This window comes from Dermacentor andersoni, chromosome 2 (genome assembly GCF_023375885.2).
Source record: "Dermacentor andersoni chromosome 2, qqDerAnde1_hic_scaffold, whole genome shotgun sequence".
Lineage (NCBI taxonomy): Eukaryota > Metazoa > Arthropoda > Arachnida > Ixodida > Ixodidae > Dermacentor > Dermacentor andersoni.
The window spans coordinates 111,169,221-111,196,835 of record NC_092815.1 but is presented as its reverse complement, the minus strand read 5'-3'; the positions used below and the strand labels follow the sequence as shown (position 1 = coordinate 111,196,835).

The following is a 27,615-nucleotide window of genomic DNA, read 5'->3' as shown; positions in this document are numbered from 1 at the left end:
CGCACTTTACAGTCACCATCTTTTAGGCCCCTTTACAGCCCTGTCATATCCATTGCTCGTATTTTATCGCTTCACTTTGATCTCATTATCATTGGCCGGGCGCTCTTTGGTCATACTTGGCCCTTGCGCCACCAAACACTATATTCATCGTCATCATTTGTTCCGTGCACCGACACCGTACGTTCGGGCGTTTCACCTAAAGAAAATGACTCCAAAAATTATCATCTCAGCTTCAGACCCGGTGCGCAAGACATTAGCAAAGCATGTTAAACGGGTAGACTAAGTGCTCCAGCAGCGCTAAATAGAGCGCTTTCACGGCGACCCGAAGCGTCCAAACATTTAGCCTTTTCGTTAACGCTCATGCGGCGACATCAAGAGTTTCGTGCTGGTCACTTCTTGCCGTTGCCCAGAAGCGCGCCTTCTCTATGTTTGTCTAACCAACGAGCCCAGCGGCACGCCCTATGAAGCACGCATCGCGAGTTTTCCGTCGGGACTCCCGACACCACCCGTGTTCACGTGCAGGCGCTCAACACGGAGCTGAGCGGGCTGTCGGACGCTGACCTGGTGGACTTCGCGGCCGCCTGGGCTCGGCTCGACTTGGCCGCTCGGCGGACGCTGCCGCTGGCCGCGCTGCCCAGCCTGCTGGACTCGCTGCCGCGTCCTCTGCGGCTGCCGCGGCCTAACACGCTGGCGCTGGCCATCATGGACGTGCCCTTGCTCAGCGGCGACAGGGTGAGACGTACGCTCCCTCTTAAAGCGTTAACAGCAGGAATGTGAAGTGCGGGAAGTCGTTCACGTGGTAGAGGAACACGTATAATCCATGGTTTGACGGAGTCCCGTCTGGTCGGGAAGAGACATGATGAAAAAAAAGTTGGAGAACGCTTCAGCTTCTCCTTAAGAGCGGAACGCCGATAGCATTCGAAAATCCCCGACTGCCTCTGACGCGATTTCCGGCAAGCTGCAGCTTATGTAACCGGAATGTTTACCGGGGAACGCTGGCGGCGAATGCTACGCAAGACGGGCTTTCTTGTAGAATAGAAGCGCGGCTTCTCGCGTGGGCCGATCCCGGGAGTTGTATATTGTCACGAGGTAGTGACGTTGAAGAACACAGTAGCAATACTGTGAAAGACAAAACTAGCTTTTATTGGGCGAACCTGCACCCACAAAGGCAGGCTATACTTAAAGCACAACGATAGCGGCGAACACAGTCGGCGATCGTCGAAAATCTGATCAGCGGGTCAAGCGCGTCGGCCTTTGTACAGCAGTCGTCGAATGTTCCAGACTAATAGTTGGGACCCGCGTGCCTTCCACAAAGTTCTACGCCATTCGTGTCAGGCGATGAAATCAGATAACACAAGGTTCGGCGACAACAGACAGCGGATAGAAGCATCGATAACTTTCCAGAAACTTCGGATACATGCAGGCGCGTCCCGCGCTGTGCGATAACATTTGTTAGGCGGCGAAACATGGTCGCCCGAATAAGATAAGTACACGTGTCAATATATATATATATATACTGTGGGCTCACTGTACGTCTCCGCGTACGGCGTGGCCAAGTGGCCCCCGAGGAGTGGAGCCTCACGACGCAGCACGACGGCGTACGGCGATAGACCCACCGCGGGTTCGAGCACCGAGCCGAAAGGCCTGGCCGGCTCTGGCCGTACGCATGGGCGCTCTCCCAGGAACACAAGGCGTTCAGGACAGTTAAGGCGTTTATTAATCGCAAATGGCCAACACGTACCAGTTTGCACCGAAACACACGGAGTACACTCGGCGCCCGCGGTTCCCGATGGCGAGGAAGGCGGGTTACGCGCCGCGTCGAACAATGGTTTGCGCGCGCGGGCCGAAATGCGTTCGCAAACGCTACCTAGCGCTTCCCGTCACCGACAATGGTCTGCGACGGTTCGGACACGCAAAATGTGACGCACTAAGCACCTGCGACTACCGCAAGGGCGGAACGCAGAGCCACTCAGCAAGCCACACTTACGCAAGCTGACAAAGCACGTGAACGTCCGCAGGCCGGGGCGTTGGGGACACAAATAGCTGGTCGCTCACGTACCTTGCAGCTTGCCTCTCGTGACCGGCGCTCGTCCCTGTCGCAGCACGACCCCCGCGCACGGCGATCGTCCCCAGTCGGGGCTTCTTCCCTACGTCACGCCCCCACGACCCAATCGCAGGGCCGCGTAGCATGACGTTGCGGGACGCGGTCGCGGCGCCCGGGGAAAACTGCGCGCGGTCGAGGGGCAGGCATTTGGGAGGGGTTTTCCTCGCAATGGCGAATAAGTCCGGAGCCTTAGGCACAGCAACGACTGCGCCCCGGTAGACCGAAGGAACTCCCACATCCCTCTCCCCTTAAATGTCCCTACCAGCTGAGAAGTAAGCCGGCGGCATGTAACACAAAGGAAAAGTCCCCTGTATCAGCCAGCATTAGATATTGCAAGGACGGCTAACCTCCTGCCTCCGTTCCAGCCCTTAATAAAATACACTAATAGCATAATTATTTAACACGCATACAGCAAACCCAGTGAAAATCGCGTACAACAATATAACTCAAAGGGAAAACTGTAGAACACACTGCTCCAGAATACCCCCAGAATACCCCCAGAATAAACGTACAGTCTGCTACACGAACACAGAAACATACGCACACACGCACAGAGACACACACTCCCAAATAAACATTAAAAAAAAAAGTTAAAGAAACCCCACCTACAAAATAAAACGGCAAGACGTCCCCGGAGCCTCAGCGCTCAGTCACGAACGTCTCATTCCAAGGCCATCGCGGGCACTTGGTCGGCAGCCACCACGTTCGGATTTGTTTGTTTCGGCGGAATGATATGTCGCTCTCGGTGGGCCGCCTCTTCACCGTCTGGAGCTCCCTGCCGAACGAGCGCTGCGAATCCGGGGTCCTCCCGCATCCTCTGCCGGCACAATTGGGCCAGCTCGCCGTCTGTCAGCGCCGTCGCCGCGCCAAAAGGCACCGGAGGATCTCCCGCCGCGCTCTTCCCCCTCTCCTCCGGGTGCATCCGGCCGGTGTAGTGGCTATGGTGAATAACAAGGGTCCCGCACTTCCCGCAGGTAGCAGCACCAGCAGGGAGGGGCAAGTGGGCGCCGTCCGCGGCTGTGTCCGTTAGAGTGAGCGTGTGCCCCTTAAAAGGATAGGGCACGGGGTGCTGGCACCTCTCCACTCTGCGCTGCGCGGGCCATGCCTTCACCGACACGTACCAGAGGGGTGCCGATACGCCCTCCTGGCACGTCCAGGTGGCCACACTCCGTGTTTTCGGACTGGTCTCCGTAGCTGTGGCAGGCGGGACAGTCGTTGGAGCAGGGAGTATCCCTGCGACTGGAGCGCCTGGCTGTGCAACCCAGCGCCGGCGTCGGCTGCGGCGGCGGCTCGAAGGGGCGACAAGGGCAGACGGCTTGTCCATCTTGAGCGCGAGTGCGCTGCAACTCCAAGCTACCGACGAAGTCGACTGTCGAGAGAGAATGACTGCGGAAAGACAGTTCCGGGCACCGGCAGTAGCAGTGCCAGCAGGAGTAGTAAATGCTGACACCAATCGTTTCCCAGAAGGAGCGAGCAGAGATGGGGGCACAGGATGGAGGGTCTCGAAGCCAGCTGGACGTGGTTTTCGTCCCCTTTTGTACGCGCACACACGAGGCACCCGCGACACGTGCCCTTGGGGCTTGCAACGGATTCGGGCGCAGGCAACACCAATGTCTGAGGCGTCCAATGTCTCAAACCTCATTTTGGCGCCCAACGTGGGGCCCGAGGAGTGGAGCCTCACGACGCAGCACGACGGCGTACGGCGATAGACCCACCGCGGGTTCGAGCACCGAGCCGAAAGGCCTGGCCGGCTCTGGCCGTACGCATGGGCGCTCTCCCAGGAACACAAGGCGTTCAGGACAGTTAAGGCGTTTATTAATCGCAAATGGCCAACACGTACCAGTTTGCACCGAAACACACGGAGTACACTCGGCGCCCGCGGTTCCCGATGGCGAGGAAGGCGGGTTACGCGCCGCGTCGAACAATGGTTTGCGCGCGCGGGCCGAAATGCGTTCGCAAACGCTACCTAGCGCTTCCCGTCACCGACAATGGTCTGCGACGGTTCGGACACGCAAAATGTGACGCACTAAGCACCTGCGACTACCGCAAGGGCGGAACGCAGAGCCACTCAGCAAGCCACACTTACGCAAGCTGACAAAGCACGTGAACGTCCCCAGGCCGGGGCGTTGGGGGCACAAATAGCTGGTCGCTCACGTACCTTGCAGCTTGCCTCTCGTGACCGGCGCTCGTCCCTGTCGCAGCACGACCCCCGCGCACGGCGATCGTCCCCAGTCGGGGCTTCTTCCCTACGTCACGCCCCCACGACCCAATCGCAGGGCCGCGTAGCATGACGTTGCGGGACGCGGTCGCGGCGCCCGGGGAAAACTGCGCGCGGTCGAGGGGCAGGCATTTGGGAGGGGTTTTCCTCGCAATGACGAATAAGTCCGGAGCCTTAGGCACAGCAACGACTGCGCCCCGGTAGACCGAAGGAACTCCCACAATACACACAGCCGCGCCAAAAATTACGTCTTTTTCAGCTTTCTTTTCTTTTTGGCACTTTTACTATTTATGTCTGAGAAGATTTAACATAAAAACCATGCGCTGTCGATGTTTTTTTTTTCATGACATTTGTTTATGCGCCGTCATTCTCAAAATTCCGAGGCATAACTTTGTCAGGAATGTAAGACAAGGTATGAGCAACTTTACAGATAGAAGGGCGTGGCAATATAATCCGCATATACCGCATGTCATATTGCAAGGTGTTACATTTACATAGACCTAAACATATACGGCAATTTTCGCCCTCGGACAATTCCACCGACACCGGATTTTATGCGACATGGTGCCCTTAACGCTGTCGCGTTAGAAAGTGCACACTGACCAAGAAAACAAATTTTTAGCGAGAGATAAAAAGAAATGTTTCGGCGCTCATGCGGTAACTGTAACGTTCTTTAATTTCTGGCATACATTTTTTTTTCTTGGTCGGTATTTGCTTTTTTCGTCACACCCATATTATATATATATATATATATATATATATATATATATATATATATATATATATATATATATATATATATATATATATATATATATATATATATATATATATATATATATATATATACCATATATATATATATGGTACCATATATATATATATGACACCATATATATATATATATATATATGGTGTCCCAACTACCATGCACCAACATTTAAAAATATGCGAATGCCACGTAGCTGGACAGAACCAACGTAATGTTGTTTGCCATCACTTGGAGATAATCAGATTATTTTATTGCATTTGCCCAATTTCATAATTAGTCTTAATTAATTAACCAACTTCTCAAACATTTTAAATAATATAAAAAGTGTCAACGAGAAAATTGTAGAGCAACATGGAAAACTCCCGATACAGCTTTCCGTTGGCAAATACGTGCTACATATATAGAAGTGTTCCTGAGCGGGAAAGGAGCCCGCGAATACACGCAAAATTGCCTCCCCCCCTCCCATCTGGCAGCTCGAGCATTTTGTGTGTATTAGCGGGATCCTTTACCCGCCGTGGTTGCTCAGTGGCTATGGTGTTGGGCTGCTGCGCACGAGGACGCGGGATCGAATCCCGTCCACGGCGGCCGCATTTCGATGGGGGCGAAAACACCCGTGTACTTAGATTTAGGTGCACGTTAAAGAACCCCAGGTGGTCGAAATTTCCGGAGTCCCCCACTACGGCGTGCCTCATAATCAGAAAGTGGTTTTGGCACGTAAAACCCCATAATTTAATTTTTAGCGGCCTCCTTTTACGCTCGGAAAAACACTTTCTTTTTCATAAGAACTCGTAAGTTTCTACCATCCACTTTGTGGAGATTATTTACCGGGAATGAAAAATGTTTATTAAGGTCTGGGCACCGAAAGCACGATATAGGATTACGAGGCACGCCGCGTAATTGGGGACTCCGCGGGTCAGTTTTGGCCACGTGGGGCTCTTTAATGCACACCTAAACCTAAGTACACCAGCGCTTTCGCATTTCTGGTTCATCGCAATGCGGCCGCCGCGGTCGGCACCGAACCCGCGACCTCGAGGGCCGCAACGCAGTGCCATGGCCACAATATAACTATACCGCAGCGGGCGCGAGTCTACTCATTAATGAGGCCCGAATGTAGCCAAAAGCCTAAAGAACGGCTTTCTAATAAGCACGAAGACATGGCCATAAAACAGGTCGGGAACCGTTTTAAAGAAATAATTGCCTGAAAGTTCGGAGATCTATGCAGGTCCCTTAAGGATTCACAGACTTCTGAACAAGAGATTGTGAAGAAGATATGTGTGTGCATATTCAGTAACGTGCATGTTTTTTATTTTTTATTTTTTTTTTTATTTCTAGCCGCGGGCATGGTGACCGGTCTTATAATGATTCTTCCTGTGCTGTCTTGTACATTTTTTCGTTCAGCTCTTGCCGAGTCCATTTCTTTTTTTCTTTGAAGATGCTTTCGACTGCCTGTAATATTTTCCATGGATGGTTGCATGCGTGTTTGTGTTATGTGGATGCCCCTTTTTATGGACCGCCCTCGGGGCCTTCGCTGTTGCAAGGAGGAGGGATGACGACGGTGACGATGATGACGTCACGTCTGGGCAAGGCGCAGGAAATTGCACCATGCACTCTCGAGCGCAGCGTGACACCTGCCCCCCTCCCTCCAAGAAAACGAGAAGCTAATAAGGGAAAAAAGGCTGCCACATTTAATTGCTTGTGTTTCCTTTTCGTATCTGGTTTCCAGTTCCAGAAGGACTTCAGCTTGGCCTAGTTGGTGTTTACTGCATGTCATATTGACCGCAAATAAAGACGGGGACAGCGGGAGAGAACACATAAACAACACGGGCGGTGTTGTTTATGGTTTCCGCCCGTGTTGTTTATGGTTTCCAGTTGCCCGCGAGAAAATCTGGTAAAGGAAACAACACTTCTTCGCAAGTTGCAATAAACGGTTAACTGAAAGCCAAACGCATCGGCTAACAAGACGAACTCGCGCAGCAACTGCGGGAGGGGTGTGAGTTTTTTTTTCTTTTTCTGTTTTCCCCCGCTCTCTGTCCGTTTTCATTACTGAAATTATTTATCTGTTTTTGCGCAGCACGGCTAGAGTGATTAAGCTTGTCTCATCCAATCGCGGTGCAGCGGCGTGCACGCAGCGGCTTCCGCGCATAATTTCTTGGACGGATGCGCATGCAGCCGCCAAACGCTGCTATAATCATAACGAGTGTAGAAGGTGTTATCTTTTCTTAAAACGAAGGCGGCATGTCCCGCCGGAAAAGGTTGTTTCGTACAGGCACGTAAAATGCTTAAATCTATGATGCAGCGATTGCCTTTCAGTGACAACAACGACAGTGGACTGCATTAAAAGCAACCAGGGCTCTGAGGCAGCTTGCTGTACGTGGGGAAGTTCCGCGCGCGCCGGATGGCCCCCGAAGCTAAGTCGTAGATTTGTGTCGCAGCCATCCACCTCCGTAAATCAGGGACATGAACATTTCGCTCCCCTTAGTGAGACTGAGAGGCAAACCACGCGCAGTTGCAGTTCTGTGAAAGAGCGTGCCTTCTCGTGAATAATTAGCTCGAAATTCACCGAACCGTTCAAATACGCTCCTGAAAATTAATTCTACGCGCCTAGTCGCGTATGGTGCGTCCAATGACACTCATTTTCCTTTTGCCTTTTTTATTTTGCAACCGAAAGCGTAATTACGCAATGTATGCAAAGTCTGTAGTGCGAGACTTGATGACAACAGTAAAAATATACAGGCATATCCCGGCGAAGGTTTAAAAAGTAAGTAAACGCTTTACGAGGAAATATTGAGATGGATCTTAAGTTTTCCGTGAACCGCATCGTGCCTAACCACTTGTCTCTTAGCCTTATTGCAACAGCAAGTCTAGAAGCGACTTTGAATGTGTTAAAGAATTTCACTTTCCCGGACACGCAACCGCAATAGCTCTAGTGAAGAACTATCGGACGTTGTTTGAGTAAAATGGACTGATGTGCTTGTTGGTACATGTCAAACGAAAGATCTGCGAGCTTGAGACGAAGCGGATATGATATGATCAACATATTTCACTGAATTTTTTACGCGTGAGAAACTGATGCCTATACGCATGTCCGGGCGCAGTTTTGATGCTTATAGTGTATTCGTGTTTTCCGGAAAATGAACTGGCTGCGAGTCGCGCGCCTGTCCACAGTTGTCTCCCATGTCCTGTCTTGTCTTATTAGTCGGCTTTTAACTATGTCTTAAATGTTGATGTATGTATAGAGAAACTCACACAGAAGACACTATTTACAATCTATACACGAGAGCAAGCCCGCCAGACCCGCCGTGGTGGTGTAGTGGCTTTGACACTGCGTTGGGAAGCCCGAGGTTGTGGGGTCAAATCCCGGCCGCGGCGGGACGCAATAACGCAGTTGAAGACGCCCATGTGCCGTGCATTGTGTGCACGTTAAAGAACCCCAGGTGGTCAAGTTAATCCGGAACCCCGAGACTACAGCATGCCTCATAATCGCGTCACGGTTTTGGCAAGCAAGTAAAACACCAGAATTTAGGTATTAAATTAGGCCCGCCAGATTGAGGCCAGGATGAAGCTAGCGCTAAGCGCAGCTGACCGGCACGTCGTCGCCGTCTTGCCTGTGGCCGCATGCAGTCTGTAGTGTCTGTCGTATCGTGGCGCCGTAAACCTACTCGCAGCCCCGACTGCTTGTTTTCGTTTTCGTTGACCGGCTTTGACGAAGGTTGGTCAGATTCCTGGATAAATTGCGTGCTCTATTAGCCTTGCGTAAGCATTTCTATGCCTACCCATCGAGAAATCCCTGCGTCCGTCCATCAGTCTGTCGCGTAAAACGAATCGCTATAAAGAAATTATTGTATAAAGCAAAATAACTAGGAAAGGAAAAAATCCGCAGTTTCGCCCGAAAGGCGAAGCATCATTGCGATAGCAAAGTAGTCGACAACTATACAAAGTAAGCATACAGTTTCATCGGCCGTATAGGCTTGTAAACATAGGCACACTACATAAGTTAACAAGCATGGTGAAACGCACGCACAAGCAAACACGAACAGGCCTCGCTCGATGGCCACGGAAACTCGCAGCCGAAGCGCTGGAGTGAGGAAGCGCCTGAATAGCAGCGAGCGAACTGACCTTCGTGCTGCGTCTCCCATCAACGCAAACTAAGCCGCCAAAACGCACGGTGGACTGTGTTCCCGTCGCAGATGACTTTCAAGATAAGCGGCCCGGGCGCGCGCGGCCGTCCCTTGTGTCCATATGTAGTGTCCACATAATTGCTATCGCAGTAAAGCGTTAGCGGTGGTGAGTTTCGAGCCTACGACCCCACGCTCAGGAGCCGAGTGCCTTACCCACTGGGATAAACACCCACGCTTGCAGAAGATGAAGCTATCTGAATCATAGGAATCTGTTGCACCGGCGGTAGAAAACAAATGTCAAAGGAGGGCAGTTTCTATTAAGGCTTTGTTGAAGGATTTGGTGATGGTGAAATAAAATTCATCTCTAGAACCACATGCCGAGCCGACTTGGAGCATTCTATACATCAGGAAAATTCCTAGCTTGCGAAAATTTTACGCCAAGCGCACCACATTCTCGATGCGTTTCGGTAGTCGCGCGGCATGCGCCTTCCGCTGGGGCGTTCCTCCGCCAACCGCGATGCCACCGACCTCAGAGGGCTCATGCGCTTCACGTCGAGCAACACAGACAAATATGCAGTAAATGAGTTGACACGGCTGATAAGGAGTGATGACTTGTTATATGGACCTCATCACGGTTTATAGTGAGTCGAAGCTGACGGATAAGGTGTTAAGGTGCGATAAATTCTGATAAAGTTAATAAGCGCTGATAACGGTTGATAAGGGTCGGATGAAGTTCGATGAGGTTGACAAGGACAGGTAAGGGTTGATAAGGATCTGATCAATTGCATTAAGTTTGATACCGACCGATAGGGCTGATCAGGGATAGATCGAGTCCGATAATGTTGATAACAACCGACAAAAGTTGATAAGGGTCGGATATATTCCGATATGTTGATGACTACCGATAAGCGCTGATAAGGGATGGATCGAGACCGATAAGGTTGATAACAACCGATAAAAGTTGATAAAGGTCGGTATAGTCCGATATGTTAACGACCAATAAGAGCTGATAAGGGTATGTAATCGTCAGAACAAGTTTCATAACATTGATAATGACGCCGGTTTTAAGTTGGTGAGTGCTCTTGATGACGCAGTAAAACAAATCACATCGTTATGGGTCAGGAATCTTCCCGGCACATTGATGAGTACGGCCAGTAGTAAAAATGAAGAAAAAAGGGGTTATTTTGCATTATTTGCACTGGCTCCAGATACGGAAGCCCACTCCGTGTAGGAGAATATTAAACGTCTGAGTTCACATCAGACGTTCACATGAGACGTCAGCACCACCTCTCCTCATTGCCCCAAAGGTCCTTTAATAACGTCGTCTTCCCTAGGACACTAGACTAGGTAATCTGATGACTGTATCTCGGCCAATCACAATCGTCGAAATGGTCGCAATATCCCTCCCACGATGTCGCACCGTTCCGCCTCCTGTTGTTGCTCCTTCGCCCCAGCGTACGGCGCAAGCGCGTAGCAAGCAATCTGGGAATCCGAGGTCGACGCTATTCCCACGGTAGCTTTCCACGTTGGCCCCTTTAATCAATTAGTTCAGTTTGTCAGGGTCAGGTTCGGGTAGAGTGATCTTCGCGGTAATCACCGCTTCTATAGAGGGCGACGGCTGTTGTCGCCTCGAAGTGAGCCCCTTTGTGCGTCACGGTCTATTCCGAGTCCCAGCGTCGTCTGGGCGCGCGCTGATGAGAGGATTACCTCATGGTAAACGTTTAAGGAATGCTCATCGTTTTGTTGACACGTAACAATAGTGTGAGTGTCGCTTACTAAACATCACGTAGATTTAGCAACGTTCATGACCAATTTACGTCTTTGCGAGCTAGAAATCGTGTCCTAAAGAGAGCTAGATCTTAATGTGTTAAACACCGAACTGCTTTTAAGAAACATGGCGAGGACAGTGCGTACACCAACTGTAACAACATTTCACTTTAGCCAAATTTGTTATATATGAGTATTACGTACCACTAAAGAAATGTTGGCAGAACGGCAGGGCTGGCAATTGCATAGTTTTCTTTGTTAGCACGGTTTAATTAGCACCTAAGCAGTACAATGCGCGCACTTGGTTATTGTTGCTATGACATTAGTCTCAGCACGCCGCTTCCGATATTCTTTTTCTCAGCGCGTCGCAGCCAGCCGCGCTCGGGCCGATCATGCGTCACTTCCGACGAGCAGTAATTGCGGAGCTTATTCCTTTTTTTTCTAACGTTTCGGTGTCAGAAACCGCCATGTTTGCGAGCTTTTCTTGTGGTGCTCCCGCTCGTACTCCAAACGTCAAATTCTGCACGAAGGGGGCACCCTCTATAGCCACGCTATACTGAAGCTAGACCCTAATTACGCGCTCCGAAACGTCTTTTTTGGTTGATCCATTAGGAAAAAAGAACGGTGCCATACCACTCCCGCGACCTCGGCACGCGCTCGCAGGTCCACTACGTGCACCTGCTGCAGTCGCTCCTGCGCGTGCGCATGAACGTGTACGAGCCCCTGTGCGAGCCCCTGCAGAGCAGCCTGGACGCGGCCGCGGCGGCCGCCTACCCGGAGCTGCGGCGGCCCGACATGCGGCCCGTGTCGGGCACCATGCAGCGCCAGCAGGAGCAGCGCGCCGCGCTCGTCCTGGCCGAGTTCTTCGTGCGCGGCTGCGAGCGGCTGCGGCTCGAGCGCGCGGCGCGCACCGTGCAGCGGGCGTACCGCGCCCACCGGCTGCGGCGGACCGTCACGCTGGCCAACCGCCTGCAGCCGTTCCCGCTGTTCCTGCTCACCCAGACCAACCTGCAGTACTGGTGAAGCCGTCCGGCGCCCGGGCCCCGCGCAGGCGGTGCTTCCAACCACGCGGCCGTCGCGTGAAGAACGATATCGCGAGCCGGGGAGACTGGCTCGTGGAACTATTGCGAGACATTGGCCGTTGCGCTCTTTTTTTCTTTCTTTATTTTTTTTTTGTGGTGGAATGACAGCGCCAGCGCGACTTTGTATATATTTGTGACTTTTTGTCGACCGTATTGCTCTTTCTTTATTTAGCCTTTCTTTATTTTTTTTCTTTGTTGTTGTTAAATTAGATTATTCGATTGTCTCTTACAGTGTAAGGCTCTCTGTTAGGCTGACTACTAAACTGTTTCAAAGTTCCGCCATAGCTTCCGATTTTTTTCTTTCTCTTATTTGTCTTCTCTTTTGTCGGGCAAGTTGTCTCTTGATATCATGATATTACAATTCTCTAAACACTTTCTTCTTTTTTTTTATGCGCCTAAATGTTGACGAGAGCTCAAGAGCGTTCTCTCCGTTTCACTTAGGGTGCTTAAAATGCAATCAACGGCATCGCTCCCGTGGGGAGCTGTGAAGTGGCCGAAACACGATTGTCCAGTCTCGTTGAAGAAAAACAGTGCGGGGCTTGTGGTTATGTTCCTTTTGCTCTCATAAGCGCGTTAATGTTTGGTTCCAGTTCAGCAGTGTTTCGATTCTGTTTCCGTGTCATTCCCAGCATCAAAAAAAAAATAACTGTCTTTTTTGTGCATTATACTGTTCTAGTGCGATGTACTATTGTTTGTAGCAGCCGGAGAAATCTCTTCCCTGCCCCTAACTCCCCCCCTCCTTATTTTTTTCGCCCCGCAAGGCTGCTGATCTTCGAAGAAGAGACGTGCATTAGGTGCGGTGTGACAGCAGCATGCGCCTTTCTTTCTTCTTTTTAAAAATTGTGATTAAGACTTGCTTTATAGCAGAATGTATGCTGTGTATTCACCATTACTGTTAGCTTCATGAGGCATTGTGATAACCACGATTTCATAAAATTGCCCTTTTGCATCCGCACGAGTTGTACGCTTCCTCTCTTGCTGTCACTTTATACACACTGTCTCGACTACATTTCTACACATTCTTGACGGAAGTGTCACTATAGTCCCGCCGTGGTACCTGTGATATCAGAACAATTAAGCTCGACGAGTGCAACTCAGCCTCTTGCGCAATTTAATGTCCATGCCCTGATGAAAGTGTTAAGGGAGAATGATAACATAAAAATAAACAGCGACCCTCGTTGAACGAATTGAGTCGTATTTCGCGTGAGCGTACTTTCTCTCATTTATGCCGTCATTTTATTTAATTATTTTATTATTGTTTGTCTAACTGCTTATCTTATTGTTTGTTTAGTTATTTATCTTATGTTTTAGCACACTCAGCCGACTCCGCGTTGACTTGGGCGCGGTACTGGGCAGGACGGGAAGCTCGTCTTGTCTCTGGTCGAGCTGCATGCTCTTCGGGGGCCTCCATGGACACGTCTACCTCGAATGTATTTCCGAGCATGCTCGGCCCGGGCTTGGCGATTAGCGACGACTTCGGGATCGGTAGCCCCAAGTTGTTCTAGACGGCGCTTCCGTTGCATCTCGGTCCTTCTAGCCCGCCGTTCGGCTGCAAGATCATGAGAAGGGCAGGCTCCGTCCATCCTACTCCACAGCGATGAAGCACGGACTGTTAATTCCAAGCGTCGATACGGAACTGATTACATGCCTCTTCGAGCGCCGAGTTATGTCGGGCGCTGAAGCCGTCCGCTCTGCGTTACCTGGGCGAGCTGGCACCGCGCCAGGTTTTTCCGATGACGTCATCCGAAGCGCCACTCGCCCATTCTTATTTATAGATCGTCCATCATCAGCTGTGAGAGCTGCGCCGCTGACCTCATTCTTGGCGCTGTGGAAACATTATCGCCGAGCTTCATACACCCGCATCGCGAATCTTCAAAGTGGGGGCATATACGCTCACGGGTAATAATAACGAGGTGCGGAAGTTGACCATGTTAACCAGCTACAAAGAAAACGGGTTCACAAAGAAAACTTCGCAGGCGAATAAGTTCTTCCGGCTTTTGTAGACTCTATTGCCCCACGAAAGACAGCAGGTCGTCTCAGCGGACGCCGCCATCTTGTCGCGAACAATTTCTTCAGCTTGAATGGCACACCGCGCGTTCTCGGTCCGCTACACTAGTTCCCGCAGTGGCTTCCGACAGACACGCACGCGTATGCCGCCTCTGTCTGAAGAGCCCGCTTAGCGCGCAAAACCGCGCACAAGCTTCAAAGCTGCCATATCGTGCACCCGGCTCCAACTGCACATTGCCGCAGGGGCACTAACTTTAAAAAGAAAATTTGCTAAGTTTTGGTCGGGGTGGGAACCGAGCCCGGGCCTACCGGGTGGGAAACGAGCACGCTTCCCTGATGTCACGGCGGCTCCATGGTTCTCGTTGGCTAATGGCTCATTCACACCGGCGACTTGAGGAGGTCGCGCAACCATTTGCGACTCGCGACCAAAAAGCGACCGAAGGCGACTGATACCGGCAAGCCCTGCTGAACGCGACCCGCAAGTCGCGATCCCTGAGATTATCGTTCTCAATGAGAACACTCGGAATCTATGGTGGCATGCACTTTGTATTTGCCGCGACGCAGGAGGAGGCCGGATGTAGACACATGAAAGATCACTTCCGGTGCGCCGCTGATTGGTTTATCAGTTTTGCGACCACGGTCGCGCGACTGAAAAATCGAGCAGCGAGCGACTGGCCCAAAATGGTTGCTTTTCGAAAGAAAGCGACCATTTGCGACTGGTCGCTTTGCGACCAACTTGGTCGCGCGACCACTGTCAGTCGCTGGTGTGAATGAGCCTTAAAGGTGTGCCTAGTGCGTGCGTCATTTCACTCGTGACGGCCCAGCCAATAGGGAGGAAGTGACGCCACGTCATGATAGTGTGAAATGAGCGTATAAAAAACTAATGTCCATATTGAACGGCACTGAGCTCGGCTGAGCGGTCCTTCGAATATCATGAACTCCTCGCAGGCAAAGGAGCGCGTTGAGACGCTTGGTGCGTTTTGATTTGGCCTTACCGATGCATAGTTGCAACGCAGGCAGAAGCTTGCGCGTACAAGGATCGCGCGAAAAAAAAAATTCGCCAATTGGATTTAATGCTTTGGCATTCTTACACGTAAGCAGTCTTAAGCGTCTCTGCCGAATTTTACAGCTGTCGCCAGTAAAATTCGTTCTTACTCGTCTAATAGCTGATATAACGCGACTGCCTCGAAAAGGCCAGGATGAGCCTTTCAACTACGAATCTTTCTTTGCGAAGAACTCACGTGGGCCATCCTTGTACTTTCTTGCTAGGTACTTTCCGCTGTGTGATTTTCTCTTGCGTTAATTTTTTAATGCGAAAGCATCAAATGGCCCACTGAGCGAAAGAAACCGGCGTCTGTAGCAGCGAAAGGGCACCTGAATTCCCATTGGCTGCGACGCCAAGCCACGTGCGCGCTTCGATCGACGGAGCAGAGCGGGCAAAAGGGAACAGCTGCTGCCGCGCTGGCGCGTGGGGAGTTGCGTAGGGGAGGGGAACCGCCACGACCAATGAGGTTTTATAAAAAATACTCAGAAACTGTTCTGGGAGTTGTCTGAGTATGCGTAAGCGTTGTGTCACTTGCTCATATCCATGTCCGCCCGGTGTCATGATCAATGTTATGAAAGTTGATCCGACCATTACAAAAATTATCAGCCCTTAGTAGCCGTTATCAACCTTATCGGATTAGATCCGACCCTTATCGGTTGTTACCAACCTTATCAGACTCGATCCCATCCTTATGAATTCTTATCGTCCTTACCGGACATGATAAAACCCTTATCAATCCATATCGGTCCTTATCAACCTCATTGGACTTGATCCGGCCCTTATCAACCGGTATCAGTGCTCATTAACGTTATCAGAATTGATCCGACCATTATAGTCCCTTGTCGCTCTCTAGCGCCTCATCCATCCGCGTCGAACCGTTATCAACCGTCATGAGACCCATATAACCCCTCATCACTCCTTATCATTCTTATCAGGTCACGACTCCTTATCTGCCTGTGTTGCGCGACGTGAAGCGCAGGAGCCTTCATAGAACGGTGGTATTTCGATCGGTGAAGGAACGCCTCAACGTAAGGTGCATCCCGCGACCACCGAAACGCAACGGAGATGTGGTGTGTTTGGCATTAAATTTTCGCAATATCGAAATTTTCCTCATGTCTGCAACGCGCCAAGTCAGCTCTACATGGTGTTCTAGAGATGGCTGGTATTCCACCATCACCAAATGTAACAACAATGCCTTCATAAAAGCTGTTGTTTTATACATTATTTTCTTTATAGCGGTTCGTATAACGCGGCGAACAGTTTCCTCTTGGACAGGCATAGAAAGGCTTACGCATTTGAAAAAGTTGCTGGAGTGGTATGATGTCCCAAAAGTGAAGCCGCACCGCAGCACAGATGCTACTCCTGAGCGCCATCTTAAAAGGAGCACGATAAAACATGACCTTACTTAGCTTATGGTGAAGAAGCGCTTTTCTCGCACTTCCCGCGTGATAACCAGGGCTTATTTCATCAGACAGATACTTATCTACGTGTATCTCTATATCACTCGTTTTAGTTATGAAATCTGAACATCCTGGCAAATTTTGTTGGAGATAACTCATCGATACTATGATGAAGTCACTATATTTGTTGGGAACAATGAGCTTTCCTTTTTTCTTCTGATTAGCCTAGCGTTACAATAACAGAGCCAAATCACTTAATCCGTAAGCGAACATCACCCAACAAGGCTCTGTTTCAGAGGTGAAGGAGAGGCAATCGTTAGCTTCACTTCTCCTGGTAAGAAGCTACGGGAGCTTCCACTCCTGCAAATTCTTTTCAAGCCTCCTTGGCCACGACCAAGGAGATTCTTTTTTAGTGGCACGAGCATCGAGTGACACTCTTTTGCGCAGCACTTCGATCCGGTTCATCTCCTCAGACGACCGGGGGGGGGGGGGGGGGGGGGGGGAATTGAAAATAAATCAGAAAAAAAGAAAAATAGTATAGTAGAAAATTCATGGGTTTCATTATATATATATGATATCAGAGCATACGTTTGCTTACCAAGTTGAGCTACTGCAGTGTCTGGATTAATTAGAAATAACTAAATATCGCTGATTACCGCGCACGAAAGCACATACTTGTAGAATTTAGAGACCCGCCACGTGAGCACCACTTTGGCGAAATTCCTGGAATCCCGGAAGTAGAAAGCGGAAATAATGACGTCACCAATGACGTTACACACAAGAAGGTGTCGTAATGCTTCACCGCGTAATCAATGAAAAACAGTTGCCTCTGAGCTCGATTCGTGCACTGCATTCGCCTAAAGTTAACCTAAAGAACAGCAACGCCGAGGTGCGAGTGCAACTAAGAGACACCCAAGTGAAGGGTTAGGGTCGCCTACCATTTTTTACACCTCCTTGGCCACGACGCCATATCACCCGCGCTCTCGGAAGCCTATGTTATCGGCGCGTTCATTGTCCGCACGAGCTCTCCCCCTGCGTTCTAACTTCACCTCGGTAACTGCCATAAAGATTATTATAGTATATAAAAGAACGATAAATCCGAAAGGATACGCGTTGGCGGCTGTGAGTTCCGAACCTACGACCCCATGTTCAGAAGCCGAGTATCTTACACACTAGGCTTAAGCATACGTTGTGTAAGCGTCTCAATGCCCTCACTTGCCCGCGAGGAGTTAATCACTCGAAGGACGGCTCAGCAACATTCAGTTGGACATTAATGCCTTTGCATTCACAACTCATGAGAAGCGCTTAGGTACGTGTCCTGAGATTTTTAGAGCGCAGCTCTTAAGTGCCCGTTCCTGCGTTGAGCACCGATGTGCGTTGGTGTCGTCGGCGTAACCGAGCGAATGAGCAGAGCGAAGGATGTATGAGCGAACGTGGAGCGTAGCGGGGGATGAAAAGCGAGGAGAGCGCGAGGACGAATGCGGAGGGAGAGGCTACAGTGAAAGCATGAGGCGGAAAGTGGAAGAGGAGGGTGTGGCGAAAGCGTGAGAAGAAAAGCGTAGTGCCGCTCTGCGGTGACGATGGCTACGAGATGGCGCCAGTGTAGCGCCTGTCAGACATATGAACATGAATCACGCCCGCTCGTCACCCGCGCGCTGTCTCTCGCGATATTCAGATTAGCGAGGCAGTCACGCCACATTTCACTTCGTTTGCAGCGTGCGGCACGAGTATCGTAATCGTTGTTGAATTTTTTTCTCTTTTCGCTGAACGATGTTTTTCGGTCTCTCTTGCCTGGGTTCTTGTCCAGTTCCTCGTATTGGGGGAACGCAATTATTAGAGGAAGAAGCAGGCAGCCATACCAAAGAAACAAATAAGGTGCAAGTCTTCACTGGGGGAGAAGAAAATGCTGCTACCGCGGCGAATGAGTTCAGAGCCGAGGAAATCGCTGAAATCTGCTGCCCCCCCCCCATTTTTTCCCCGAGCATAATCACTTCTCACCTGTGCAGAGAAAGAGAAACTTGCCAGGAAAGGAGGCCGGTATACGTGACGGCTTGCCGCACACCTGCATCCAGGACGCACAGCCGAGCACACGGGTACCACTGTGTCACTGGTATGAAGGAATAACGCACTGCGGGGTCGTTTCTTTCTCTAACATCCTTTATTTGCCCCCGTAGAATAACAGTGTGTAGTGAGTGTATATAGCATCTCTGTACGCTCCGCGAAGAAAGAGATAGAGACCGTTAGAGGTCCCCACGCTCGTCGGTCAGCTGCGCTCCCAAGGGAATTCGGTCGCCCGCACCGCGCTGGTGAGCAGGCCCAGCACATCGCATATACTGGAACGACTGATCGCCCACGTCCTGACCTGGAATATTTTTAGTGTTTAACGTCGTAATAAATGCACATTGTTTGGGGTTCACGGTGCCTACCACAACGTTATATATAACAGTGGAAGATGATCGTGAATCATACATTGTTAGGCTTTGCTTAGGCGCACGTTTGTGCAATTATAGCCGAAGAGGCAACGACAGAGAAGCGAGGGTTGCATGTTATTTTTTCTCTCTTTTCTTTATCATTAAATTACCGTGATATCCCGAGTCATCGCCCATTTCTTGAGATCATTCATATCCTTCATTTCCGGAGAATATCATTTTTTTTTTGTGAAGTAGGCTAAGATATTGCCCATCCCTTAACACTGGAGCTACTGCACTGACAAGGTTATACGGATATTTGGCTGTTGTTTACCTGTACACTCTCCACGCGAATGCATGCATAAAGTACATGCGAGCTAGATCGACCAGTTGCATCCGTAAATGGTACTGCATAAGCAGCGCTTCAAAAACCGTTGAGTTCTCCGAAGCAAGCTGTAGTACTCTCCGATATGACCACGCTTCATGAAAATTCCTCCATGGGGCGACAGATAGTTTCCAAGCAAGGGTCATGGCTGTTAGTCGAGTAATGGTCATGGCTTATATTCCTCTCTGTTCCGTTCATTAACTGTTCACGCTGAGACGATTAACTGTTTGTGGTGAGATGCCGTAACACCACCAAGGAAGAGGCTACAATGAAATATTCCCGAGCGAAATATAGGCGTTGTTGGGGTGGGCGATGACTCTGGAGTATGTCGTAGTATTGTTTTGTCAGGGAGCAGTAATTAATGCGGCAAAATGTTTGAGGCTGCATCCCTTAAACTGATGTTGTAACTGACGAAGGAAGATATAGTATTAAACGTGAAGGCTACGCCCTAAGCATGCCAAACAAAAAAAGGAGGCGTGATAAGTGCGGAATCGAGTGCGACCGCGCAGTGAATCGCCAGTGGCGTAGGAGAATTGCGAGAACGCGTCGATGTTCGTGCGCAAGCGTGCACCGAAGTGTGCATTCGAGCGGGTCTTCGGGAATCCATCGCTCCCGATAGGAAAACGCTGTACAGGTCGGCGTGAAAAAAAAGCACGCGCGACTCGTACAAACTGTGTGTGGCAGTTCAGAGAAAGTTGTACTATGCTGATTTTAAAAAAATGCTGCTTCTTGCCCATTGTGACGTCCCGTATAATTCATCTGCCTTTGGGCAACGTGGAACTCCATTTGTGAGCCATGGAAAACAACAACGCCTCAAGAGATACAAAGGCGAACGCCTAAAACGCAGTGTACCTTCTGTAAATGCGCTGCTTTAGGAGAACGTGTTATCTCCGTTGAGGGCGCTCGTTATAACATCTATCCTGTTTAAAATGCAAAATTATAGTTTGTAATGCTTCCTTGCCGCCCAGTTTTATCGTTACCTTACGCCATATTCTGCCCATCCAGGCTGCAAGCAACTTCACGCACTAGTGGAGATGTCGTTTTGAGAGCGCGTTGCTCGTTCGGCACGCGTCCGTGCGTTTTCCCTGTTTGAGAGTATGTCCGCTGCTCAAAACGGAGCAGGAAAAGCACAGCTGGGTATTGAGAGCCTGGGATCGGCGAGTATTGTGCCCGGTCAAACATTTCTTATGCGATTCTGGCATCTGTATTTTTTTCTTCTCATATCCACAGACACGCCAGAGTTTGAGTGGTATGACGCGCTGAAATGCGGATGCCCGCGTTCATTGGTGACTATCATTATCCTTGCATGCTCCATCCAACCCTGAAGACAAAAGGAAACTTCACCAGCAAAGCCGCCGATAGTTTGCTCCCATGCTGAACCAGTTTCACGATGCCCTCTGGCAACAAGAGCGACCACACTCATTGTAGTTTCATTTTCAGCACCTCCGTCCATTTAGTAGCTTACCACCAGTAACAACCGTTCCCACCGAGTACACCGGTTAGTTTCGTATCGTTAAAATACAGGTCGACTCTAAATTGCGATACTATATATATATATATGTATAGTTAACTGTCTAGAAGCAGCTTAGGGCAACGAGATATCGGGAGGAACGCCTGTCACAGGCTGCGCCTGGCTGTCACGCCTTCTTCGGAGCAAGTGTGCTGGGCCCGACTCCAACCCATACCACGCATACAGATAACACGAAGCCTTCGAGCTTTGAATCGTGACGTCACGCAAGTGAACCGACAACCCGTACACACTCATCGTGCCGTACTTGGCAAACTGTAGGCGTCAGTCGACCTGTGCGACGTTGCGTCTAGAAGCACGCAGACTGCGTCAGCGAAGTGCCGTCGCCCCAGCGCGGCGCGGCGACCGAATTAATACGACTGCCTTGTAAGAGCGCGCAGCGTGGACGTGTCTTCAGAAGTCCTGAAGAGCGTGGGGGACTCCGACGGTGGAGCACTGGCCTAAGGCACACCGACTGCGCCGAGGTCCGCGGCGGCCGCGCCTGCACATCGGAGGGTGGTCGCTGCTGGCCCAACGTGACACACACACAAAAAAAATTATACGTTGAGCTCGCTACCATGCCACCTACAACCAGACCCCCGAGTTTGGGTTTCTTTGAACGGGTGGTCTCACGCGAAGCAGGACATGTCGCCGGTTTTGTCTCCTTGTCACCGAAAGATCCTGTATCTTAGCAGTGTTCCTTATATATTCGCTCAATGGCCTCTAGTGCGCCCTTGCAGATACCGAAGCTCTTACGGTAGCACGAGTCGAGGTAAACGATCCTGCCTACATATGGCTGATACTTGTCTTGATCACAGCAACACTCAATACTGAAGGGACTCCTACACGTAACAGTGGCCGGCCTGAAAGCATAGAGAGGCTTTACTTCCGTTTAGTTCGCAGTCAGCCGTAATTCTTCAATAAAAATTATCAAAGGACTCTGAGTCAACGGAAACGAGTTCTTTCGACATAATACGAGTGGATTGATCTACCGGTTGATGTGCTTCTGCACCCTGTTGAACGGCCGCGTCGTAGGCACTGGACGCCTTTCGGAAAACGCGCGGCGACATACCCGCTATACGCGTGGCTTCGTCCTCTATGTGGACCGTGGGGTGGTCTCCTTGTAACCCGCCCTTCCGATACGCTGGCGCTGCTGCCCAGTGACGCCACACCGCTGCTGATCCCAACACGGCTCCGACGAGTGCCGGCACGAAGCTGGCCTTACGTGTTTGCGGATAACCGCCGTTATATCAATACACCTGCAGCTTCGGAGACGTTGTCATTTCGACGGTGTTCTTTCGGTGGGAGATCTCTCTCCGGGCATCGCAGCCAAGAAGCACGCAGATACAGAGAGGGACGAGCAGATGGAAAGCTCGAAGGAAGCTGGCTCCTTCATCTAACGCTTTTCTTTCTGAAAAGTTTAGCGCAGCTCTGCAAACCGCTCATAGGCGCAGCCGACTCTAGCAGTTCATTTTCTTTCTTTTGTTTCCGGTAGTGAAAGCTGATGCGAAGGAATGTGGCAATTGAAATAGCTCCAGGAGAATGCCAAGATCAACATGCATTGGAACAGTGTATGCAGCACCGAACCTGCCATAAATTGCTTCCTCTGTATTTCCCTTTGAATGAGGATGCCGTGAATAGGAAATAAGCCTTCCATTTAACATAATATTGGGAGCTTGTGCAAACCTTGCTGTCTAATGGAGTGGAGTGAAAACAGTCGATTCATCCTGTGCTGTCGCACGTTCTGAGCCATCAGTATTAGGCCACACGAGATGTCTTGGCAATTACTATGCAATTCCTTCTCTTGTATACTAGCTCTTATTTAATACCTCCCAGCGTCTATGTCGGCGCAGTGCTGGTACCTTCCTGGTCCCTCTCTTCAGCATAAAAGTTTAAGCCAATTCATCCTATTCCCTGATTGAAGACACACTTCCACCGGCTCGGCAGTTTTGCTTCTTTGGCTTTATATCCGTTCACTGGCGCGTATTCTGACCACCCCGATAACGTCGACAACGGAGCTCGCCAACTGTGAGCCTACGATGCCACTCCCGCCCGCCTATGCAGCATGTCACTGGCGCGGTATGGCCGCCGCGGCCTCGGCTGCACGACACTCAATACTGAACTCGGGTGGACGACTCTGTGGGAAGACTACGGGAAGATTGCCTATGTACAGACACCAGGGGGTTGGGAGGGGGGGCCCCTCTTTGGCACGTTCTCGTCACGAGGCAGCCTCGGGCGCTGCCAGCCAGCAGGCGTCGTTATCGTCGCCTTGGTTTCGTTGTGCGCGTCCGCTGGACCCCGCGGGCAGCTCCGGGCCGTGCGTCTGGTCCTCGGTGTCTTGTCTCGGCCGCTGCCTTACAGGGCGCGAGTGGCGGCTCTTGTTGAGCGGGGGCCGCGGGGTTACTTTGAAGGGTCGTCGCTGGCCTCTCGCCGTGCTGTCGTCGGGGGGGCCGCGACTGGCCTCGGGGACCTCCGTCGCGAAGGAGAGGCCTTCGCGCGGAGGTCCTCCTCTCATGGCAATCAAGCCTCCGTTGGTCGGAGGAAGCTGGCGTCTAGTTGACGTCTGGCACGCGCCTATGGCGTGCGCCGGCTCGCAGCGCCCTCAGCGGCGATCCCAGTAGACTCGGAAAGCCCGCCATCTTGGAACGCAGCTGGCTGCGCAGCGAAGTCCGGCGACGGTCCGGCGAATCCGGCTGGAGCAAAGGTGCTCGGTCCTGGAGCACGATCTTGGGCGAAGAGGCGCTGACCAGCAGGTCGGAGGAACCAGGCGCCACGCGGCAGAAGGCCGCTTCGAGCAGCGCCTCGGACTCTTCCTTCTCCGGGATCGGTAGCAGCAGTGTGGGGCGCCGCACGTGCTGGTCGCGGAACCTCTCGAAGCGCGAAGGCGGCCGCGGCTTGGGCGGCGGTGGCCGCACCGTGAGCGGCAGTAACGTCGGCGCTGTGCTACTGCCCGCCGGGCTTACTCGGTGCTGACCGCCGCGGCGGCTGCGCACCTCGGCAGGAGGAGGGGCCAGCAGCACGCTGGACAATGCCGCCGGGCACAGCGCCGCGCCCACGTTGTTCGCCGTTGTTGACGGCGCCGTTGGCGAAGACGGTGACTTGACCGGCGGCGGAGGTTGCAGCCTAGGTGGAGCGGACCGGTCAGGTGATGTCTTGGCCGGCGCAGGAGCGGAGCGTTCTTTCGGTGATCCGTCCGGACTCTTCGTCTTCGCGGCAGCCGGTGTCTTCGGCGGCGGCGTCATCGACTTGGTCACTTCTTTCTCTGGTGTCCCGATTGGAGACTCGGGAACCGGGGTCCTCGGGCTCCGCGCCGGCAATGGCGGTGGTGGACAAGCGGCCTTCGGTGGCTGCGTTGGTGGCGAACGAACGGGTGGCGGCGGGTGCACGACGGCTCGAGTGAGCCCGCTGCGGCGCCCTCTGGGCACCTCGGGAGCGTCCTCGGGGCTCGCGGGGCAGCTCGACGTTGGGCTCGAGGCACCTGAACTGGTTGGTTGCGGCGAAGAGATGCGGCGGCCGATGGAGATGCTGCTGCTGCTGCTTGCGGAGGCAGCCTCGGGTGACGCTAGCGTGAAAGTACTGGCACCGGAGCTCCGGTGCCTGTGGAAGCGGCACGCTTCGGCACTGTGCCGGTAGTGGCTGGCGGGCAGGGGATCTACGGGGCCGCGCAGGTCCTGCGGCCAGGGGTTGGCTGGTCGGGTCTGTCCCAGCGCTTCGCAAGGTGCCAGCAGAGCCCGTGCTCCCGGCGTGACGGGCGTAGCGTGGCCGTGCGACGAGTGCTTGAGGCGCACGATCTTGGTGCGGCAAATGACGCAGCGCAGGGGCAGCACGCGCTGCGACACGGCCACCTGGATGGTCTTGACGAAGCACTTGCGGCAAACGACGCGGTGGCCACACGGGAATGTCTGCATGCTCGCCTTGGCCGTCACGCAGACCACGCACTGGAATAGAAAAAAAAAACGGTTGGGCGCGCTGTTGCAAATGCGTTCGCAAGACACCCCGCCAGCAGAAGGCATGCCTTTTCGTGATTTTCACTGGTCGGCTCTGTGGTTAGCAGTACTGTGGGGCTACTACATTTGCAGGCCATTTTAGCTTATTTCTTTTTTTTTTTTTTGACGCAGAAAGCTAACATGGGCTCTTCTGGTGTGTTTAGACCCATGTCTTCTACTCTCGCCAAATCAAAAGCAATTTCTCTGTTTCTATCTCCCTCTATAAGATTTCTTATCGCTTAACGCTCCTCCCTATATTGTATATTTCTAGAGACAACAGAGTCCTCTCTCTGTAGAGTGCGTGGCATATGCAAGTGGAACTTCCTCAGCGGCAGTTCTCTGTCTCTATTCTGTGAGTCTAAAAGCTATTAACTGGCTTATTTATTCATTTCATCATGAAGGAGTCAACCTGCAATTTTATCGACTCTTTAAGCCGGTGACGAAACGGGCGAAAATATGTTAAAGTTCGTGTGAGACTTGCCTCTTCTTCTTGGCTCGTAGCCAGCTCCGGCTCGTGCTCTTCCAGCTTCGTGAGCAGCTTGTCCTGCAAAAGGATAACAAAGGTGCATTTATTAGAAAACGTGTTTGCAGCATCAGGTTTTTATGAGGACCGAGCAAGCCTATTTGCGAAGAAGTTGATACTTATAATATTAATCATGCGCACCAGGAAGTCTGCGCATGTTGGACGTCGTACTTAAGCTAGTGTCAGCCACATAGTGTAATAATTGTCTGACCGATGTGCGTCAAGTGCAAGTGTGAAGAGACCATCACTAATCTTCTGTGCCACTGTTATCGCTCTGATAACCAACGTGTGACTCTCCAGTGTACCTTGAATAGACTGGGCGATAGGCCATTCACAGAAGCAAAGATCTTGGGAGCCTGGCCTCACAGTTCATTAACCCAGAAAGCAATTCGAGCGCCTCTTCACTACCTGAAGGCAACAGACTTGAGTGCCCGACTGTAGACATCCTGCACCTAACTTAGTGCATGTGAAAGTGCGATATAGACTCATGTTTTCTTTTTCTCTCTTCCACTCCTCCATCCCCCTCTCCACGTGCAGGGTAGCAAACTGGACTCTCAGACTGGTTAACCTCCCTGCCTTTCGTTCCTCCCTTCTCTCTTTCTGTCTAATACCTACTTTGCCCCTCTCCCCTGTTTTCCTTAGCGAGGGCTTTGAAAAAGTTTTGATACATATTTTCGAAATTGTGGAAGCTCTACTGCGAGCTTTTGGCAATATAACGATGACACTTGGCGAATATAAAGGTTGGGAATCCCTTGCAAGATGTTTTAATTTTATACTAAGGTTGGTTTAGAAATGACGAACTTAGCGCCATTGACATTATCAGGACATCCTGGCACAGAGCAATATTTGCTGACGTTTTGTAGCAATAAGGCAATTATGTTGGTCGCAAAGTATACACGAATGTGCTAAGCGCGCTTCTTTTCGCGGCGCTCGCGTGTGGCAGCGGCTACGGTCGCAGGGAAAGAAGCGAGCAAGTGTACCACGCATTGGTGCTATTTTGGGGCACGATTCTGGGCAGTGTCAAATCCCTCCGCATTGACAAATTCTCTAATGGCGGCATTTTGAGCCAATCAGAGAGGCCGCAGCAGCCCTCTGGACCAATCGGAACAGACAAGATGGCGGAATGGAATAGTATTCAGACCATTACCCCGGTAACGTCGTCAAATTCCACCGTATTGCTGAATTCGCCATCTTGTGAGCTCTGATTGGCCCAGAGGGCTGCTACCGGGCCCCTCTGATTGGCTCAATGTTGACACGTGTACACTCATCTATACTTTCTCCGGGGACTGCATTTCACCCGCTAACACCCGCTAACAACTATATGTTATCACAGTTCAGCCCAAGACGCGCCGGCGTCATTTGGAACTTTACTCGAATGTTATCGTCGATTCTCTCTGTTGTGTATGTTCTCGCCGAGCCTTGTGCAATCGGATTGTATGCGCGACACAAATTGTGCGTAGTACTTTCTGGAAGGCAAGCGGGCACCAGCGATTACGCTGGAACCTTCGAAGAGTCATGTGCGAAAGCCAACGCGCTCGTTTGACCCGCTGATCAGATTTCCGGCGATCACCGACTGTGCCCACTGCTACGTTGTACTTTTGAGGGTAACCTGTTTTCTGGGCACAGCTCCGCCCTATAAAGGGTTAGTTTTGTAATTAACAGTTTTTCCTACTGTGTTATTCAACGTCATCGCAACATGACAATATGCCGCCGTCACAAAATTTAACAGTACGGCGGGATTTGACGGTGTAAAAAAAAAAAGCTAAGATCATCATGGTGCTATGATACTTGGTTGTATTCTTTCTTGGGTTTAGAAGGTTCGGATCTGAATTTAACGCAAGAACATGACAAGTAGGAAATGTCATGTCGGTAGCCCTTTAAGCGACCCTTGAAAGAACTGACGCATGGATGAGGAGGATTGTTCAGTGACAGATCACACGCGCCGGTGAACGTCACAATTTGGGACCTGGTGATTTGTTATCCACGACCCACTAATTGCATTTTCAACTTATGACTTTAGGCGAGATGCTGTGACAACAAAAGCAAACGTGGTAAGTTGTCAGGGTACGTCCACTCTGTACGAATCCTGGCACCTATGCCACCAATTTTGAGATATTTGTTCCTGTATTCTGCCACGAAAGGTGTTAGCGTTTCAAATAGGATTGCCCAGCAGGACGTATTGGAGGACATTCCGTAAATATACGCGGAACGAAATTAAACTCACTGCAATTTGGAGGTAAAATTATCATTGCACAATTTCGTACCTCCTACGATGCGCGTATGTGTCGCTCAA

At 51.2% G+C, this 27,615-nt stretch overlaps 2 protein-coding genes across 3 annotated transcripts in view; one reads left to right on the top strand and one right to left on the bottom strand.

The window, feature by feature from the left end:
- The window catches only part of LOC126541242 (sodium channel protein type 4 subunit alpha B-like), a 42,078-nt gene extending 27,892 nt beyond the window's left edge, over positions 1-14,186 (top strand). The window contains exons 5-6 of the mRNA XM_050187937.3: positions 523-732; positions 11,643-14,186. Of these exons, the coding sequence (XP_050043894.1) occupies positions 523-732; positions 11,643-12,002 (570 nt within the window). The 3' untranslated portion in view covers positions 12,003-14,186. The remainder of the gene's footprint in view (positions 1-522; positions 733-11,642) is intronic.
- A 4,466-nt stretch (positions 14,187-18,652) lies between these two features.
- LOC126541236 (uncharacterized) overlaps positions 18,653-27,615 on the bottom strand; it is a 64,650-nt gene continuing 55,687 nt past the window's right edge. The window contains exons 2-4 of one of the 2 annotated variants that reach the window (XR_008614712.2): positions 25,281-25,343; positions 21,108-24,751; positions 18,653-21,066 (exon numbers count right to left, since the gene is read on the bottom strand). Coding sequence is in view for 1 of the 2 variants with exons in the window: in XM_050187929.3 (XP_050043886.2) it covers positions 23,366-24,751; positions 25,281-25,343 (1,449 nt within the window). In the remaining variant the exon portion in view is untranslated. Of the gene's footprint in view, positions 24,752-25,280; positions 25,344-27,615 lie in introns of both variants that reach the window. The other variant, XM_050187929.3, reaches the window with a different exon arrangement.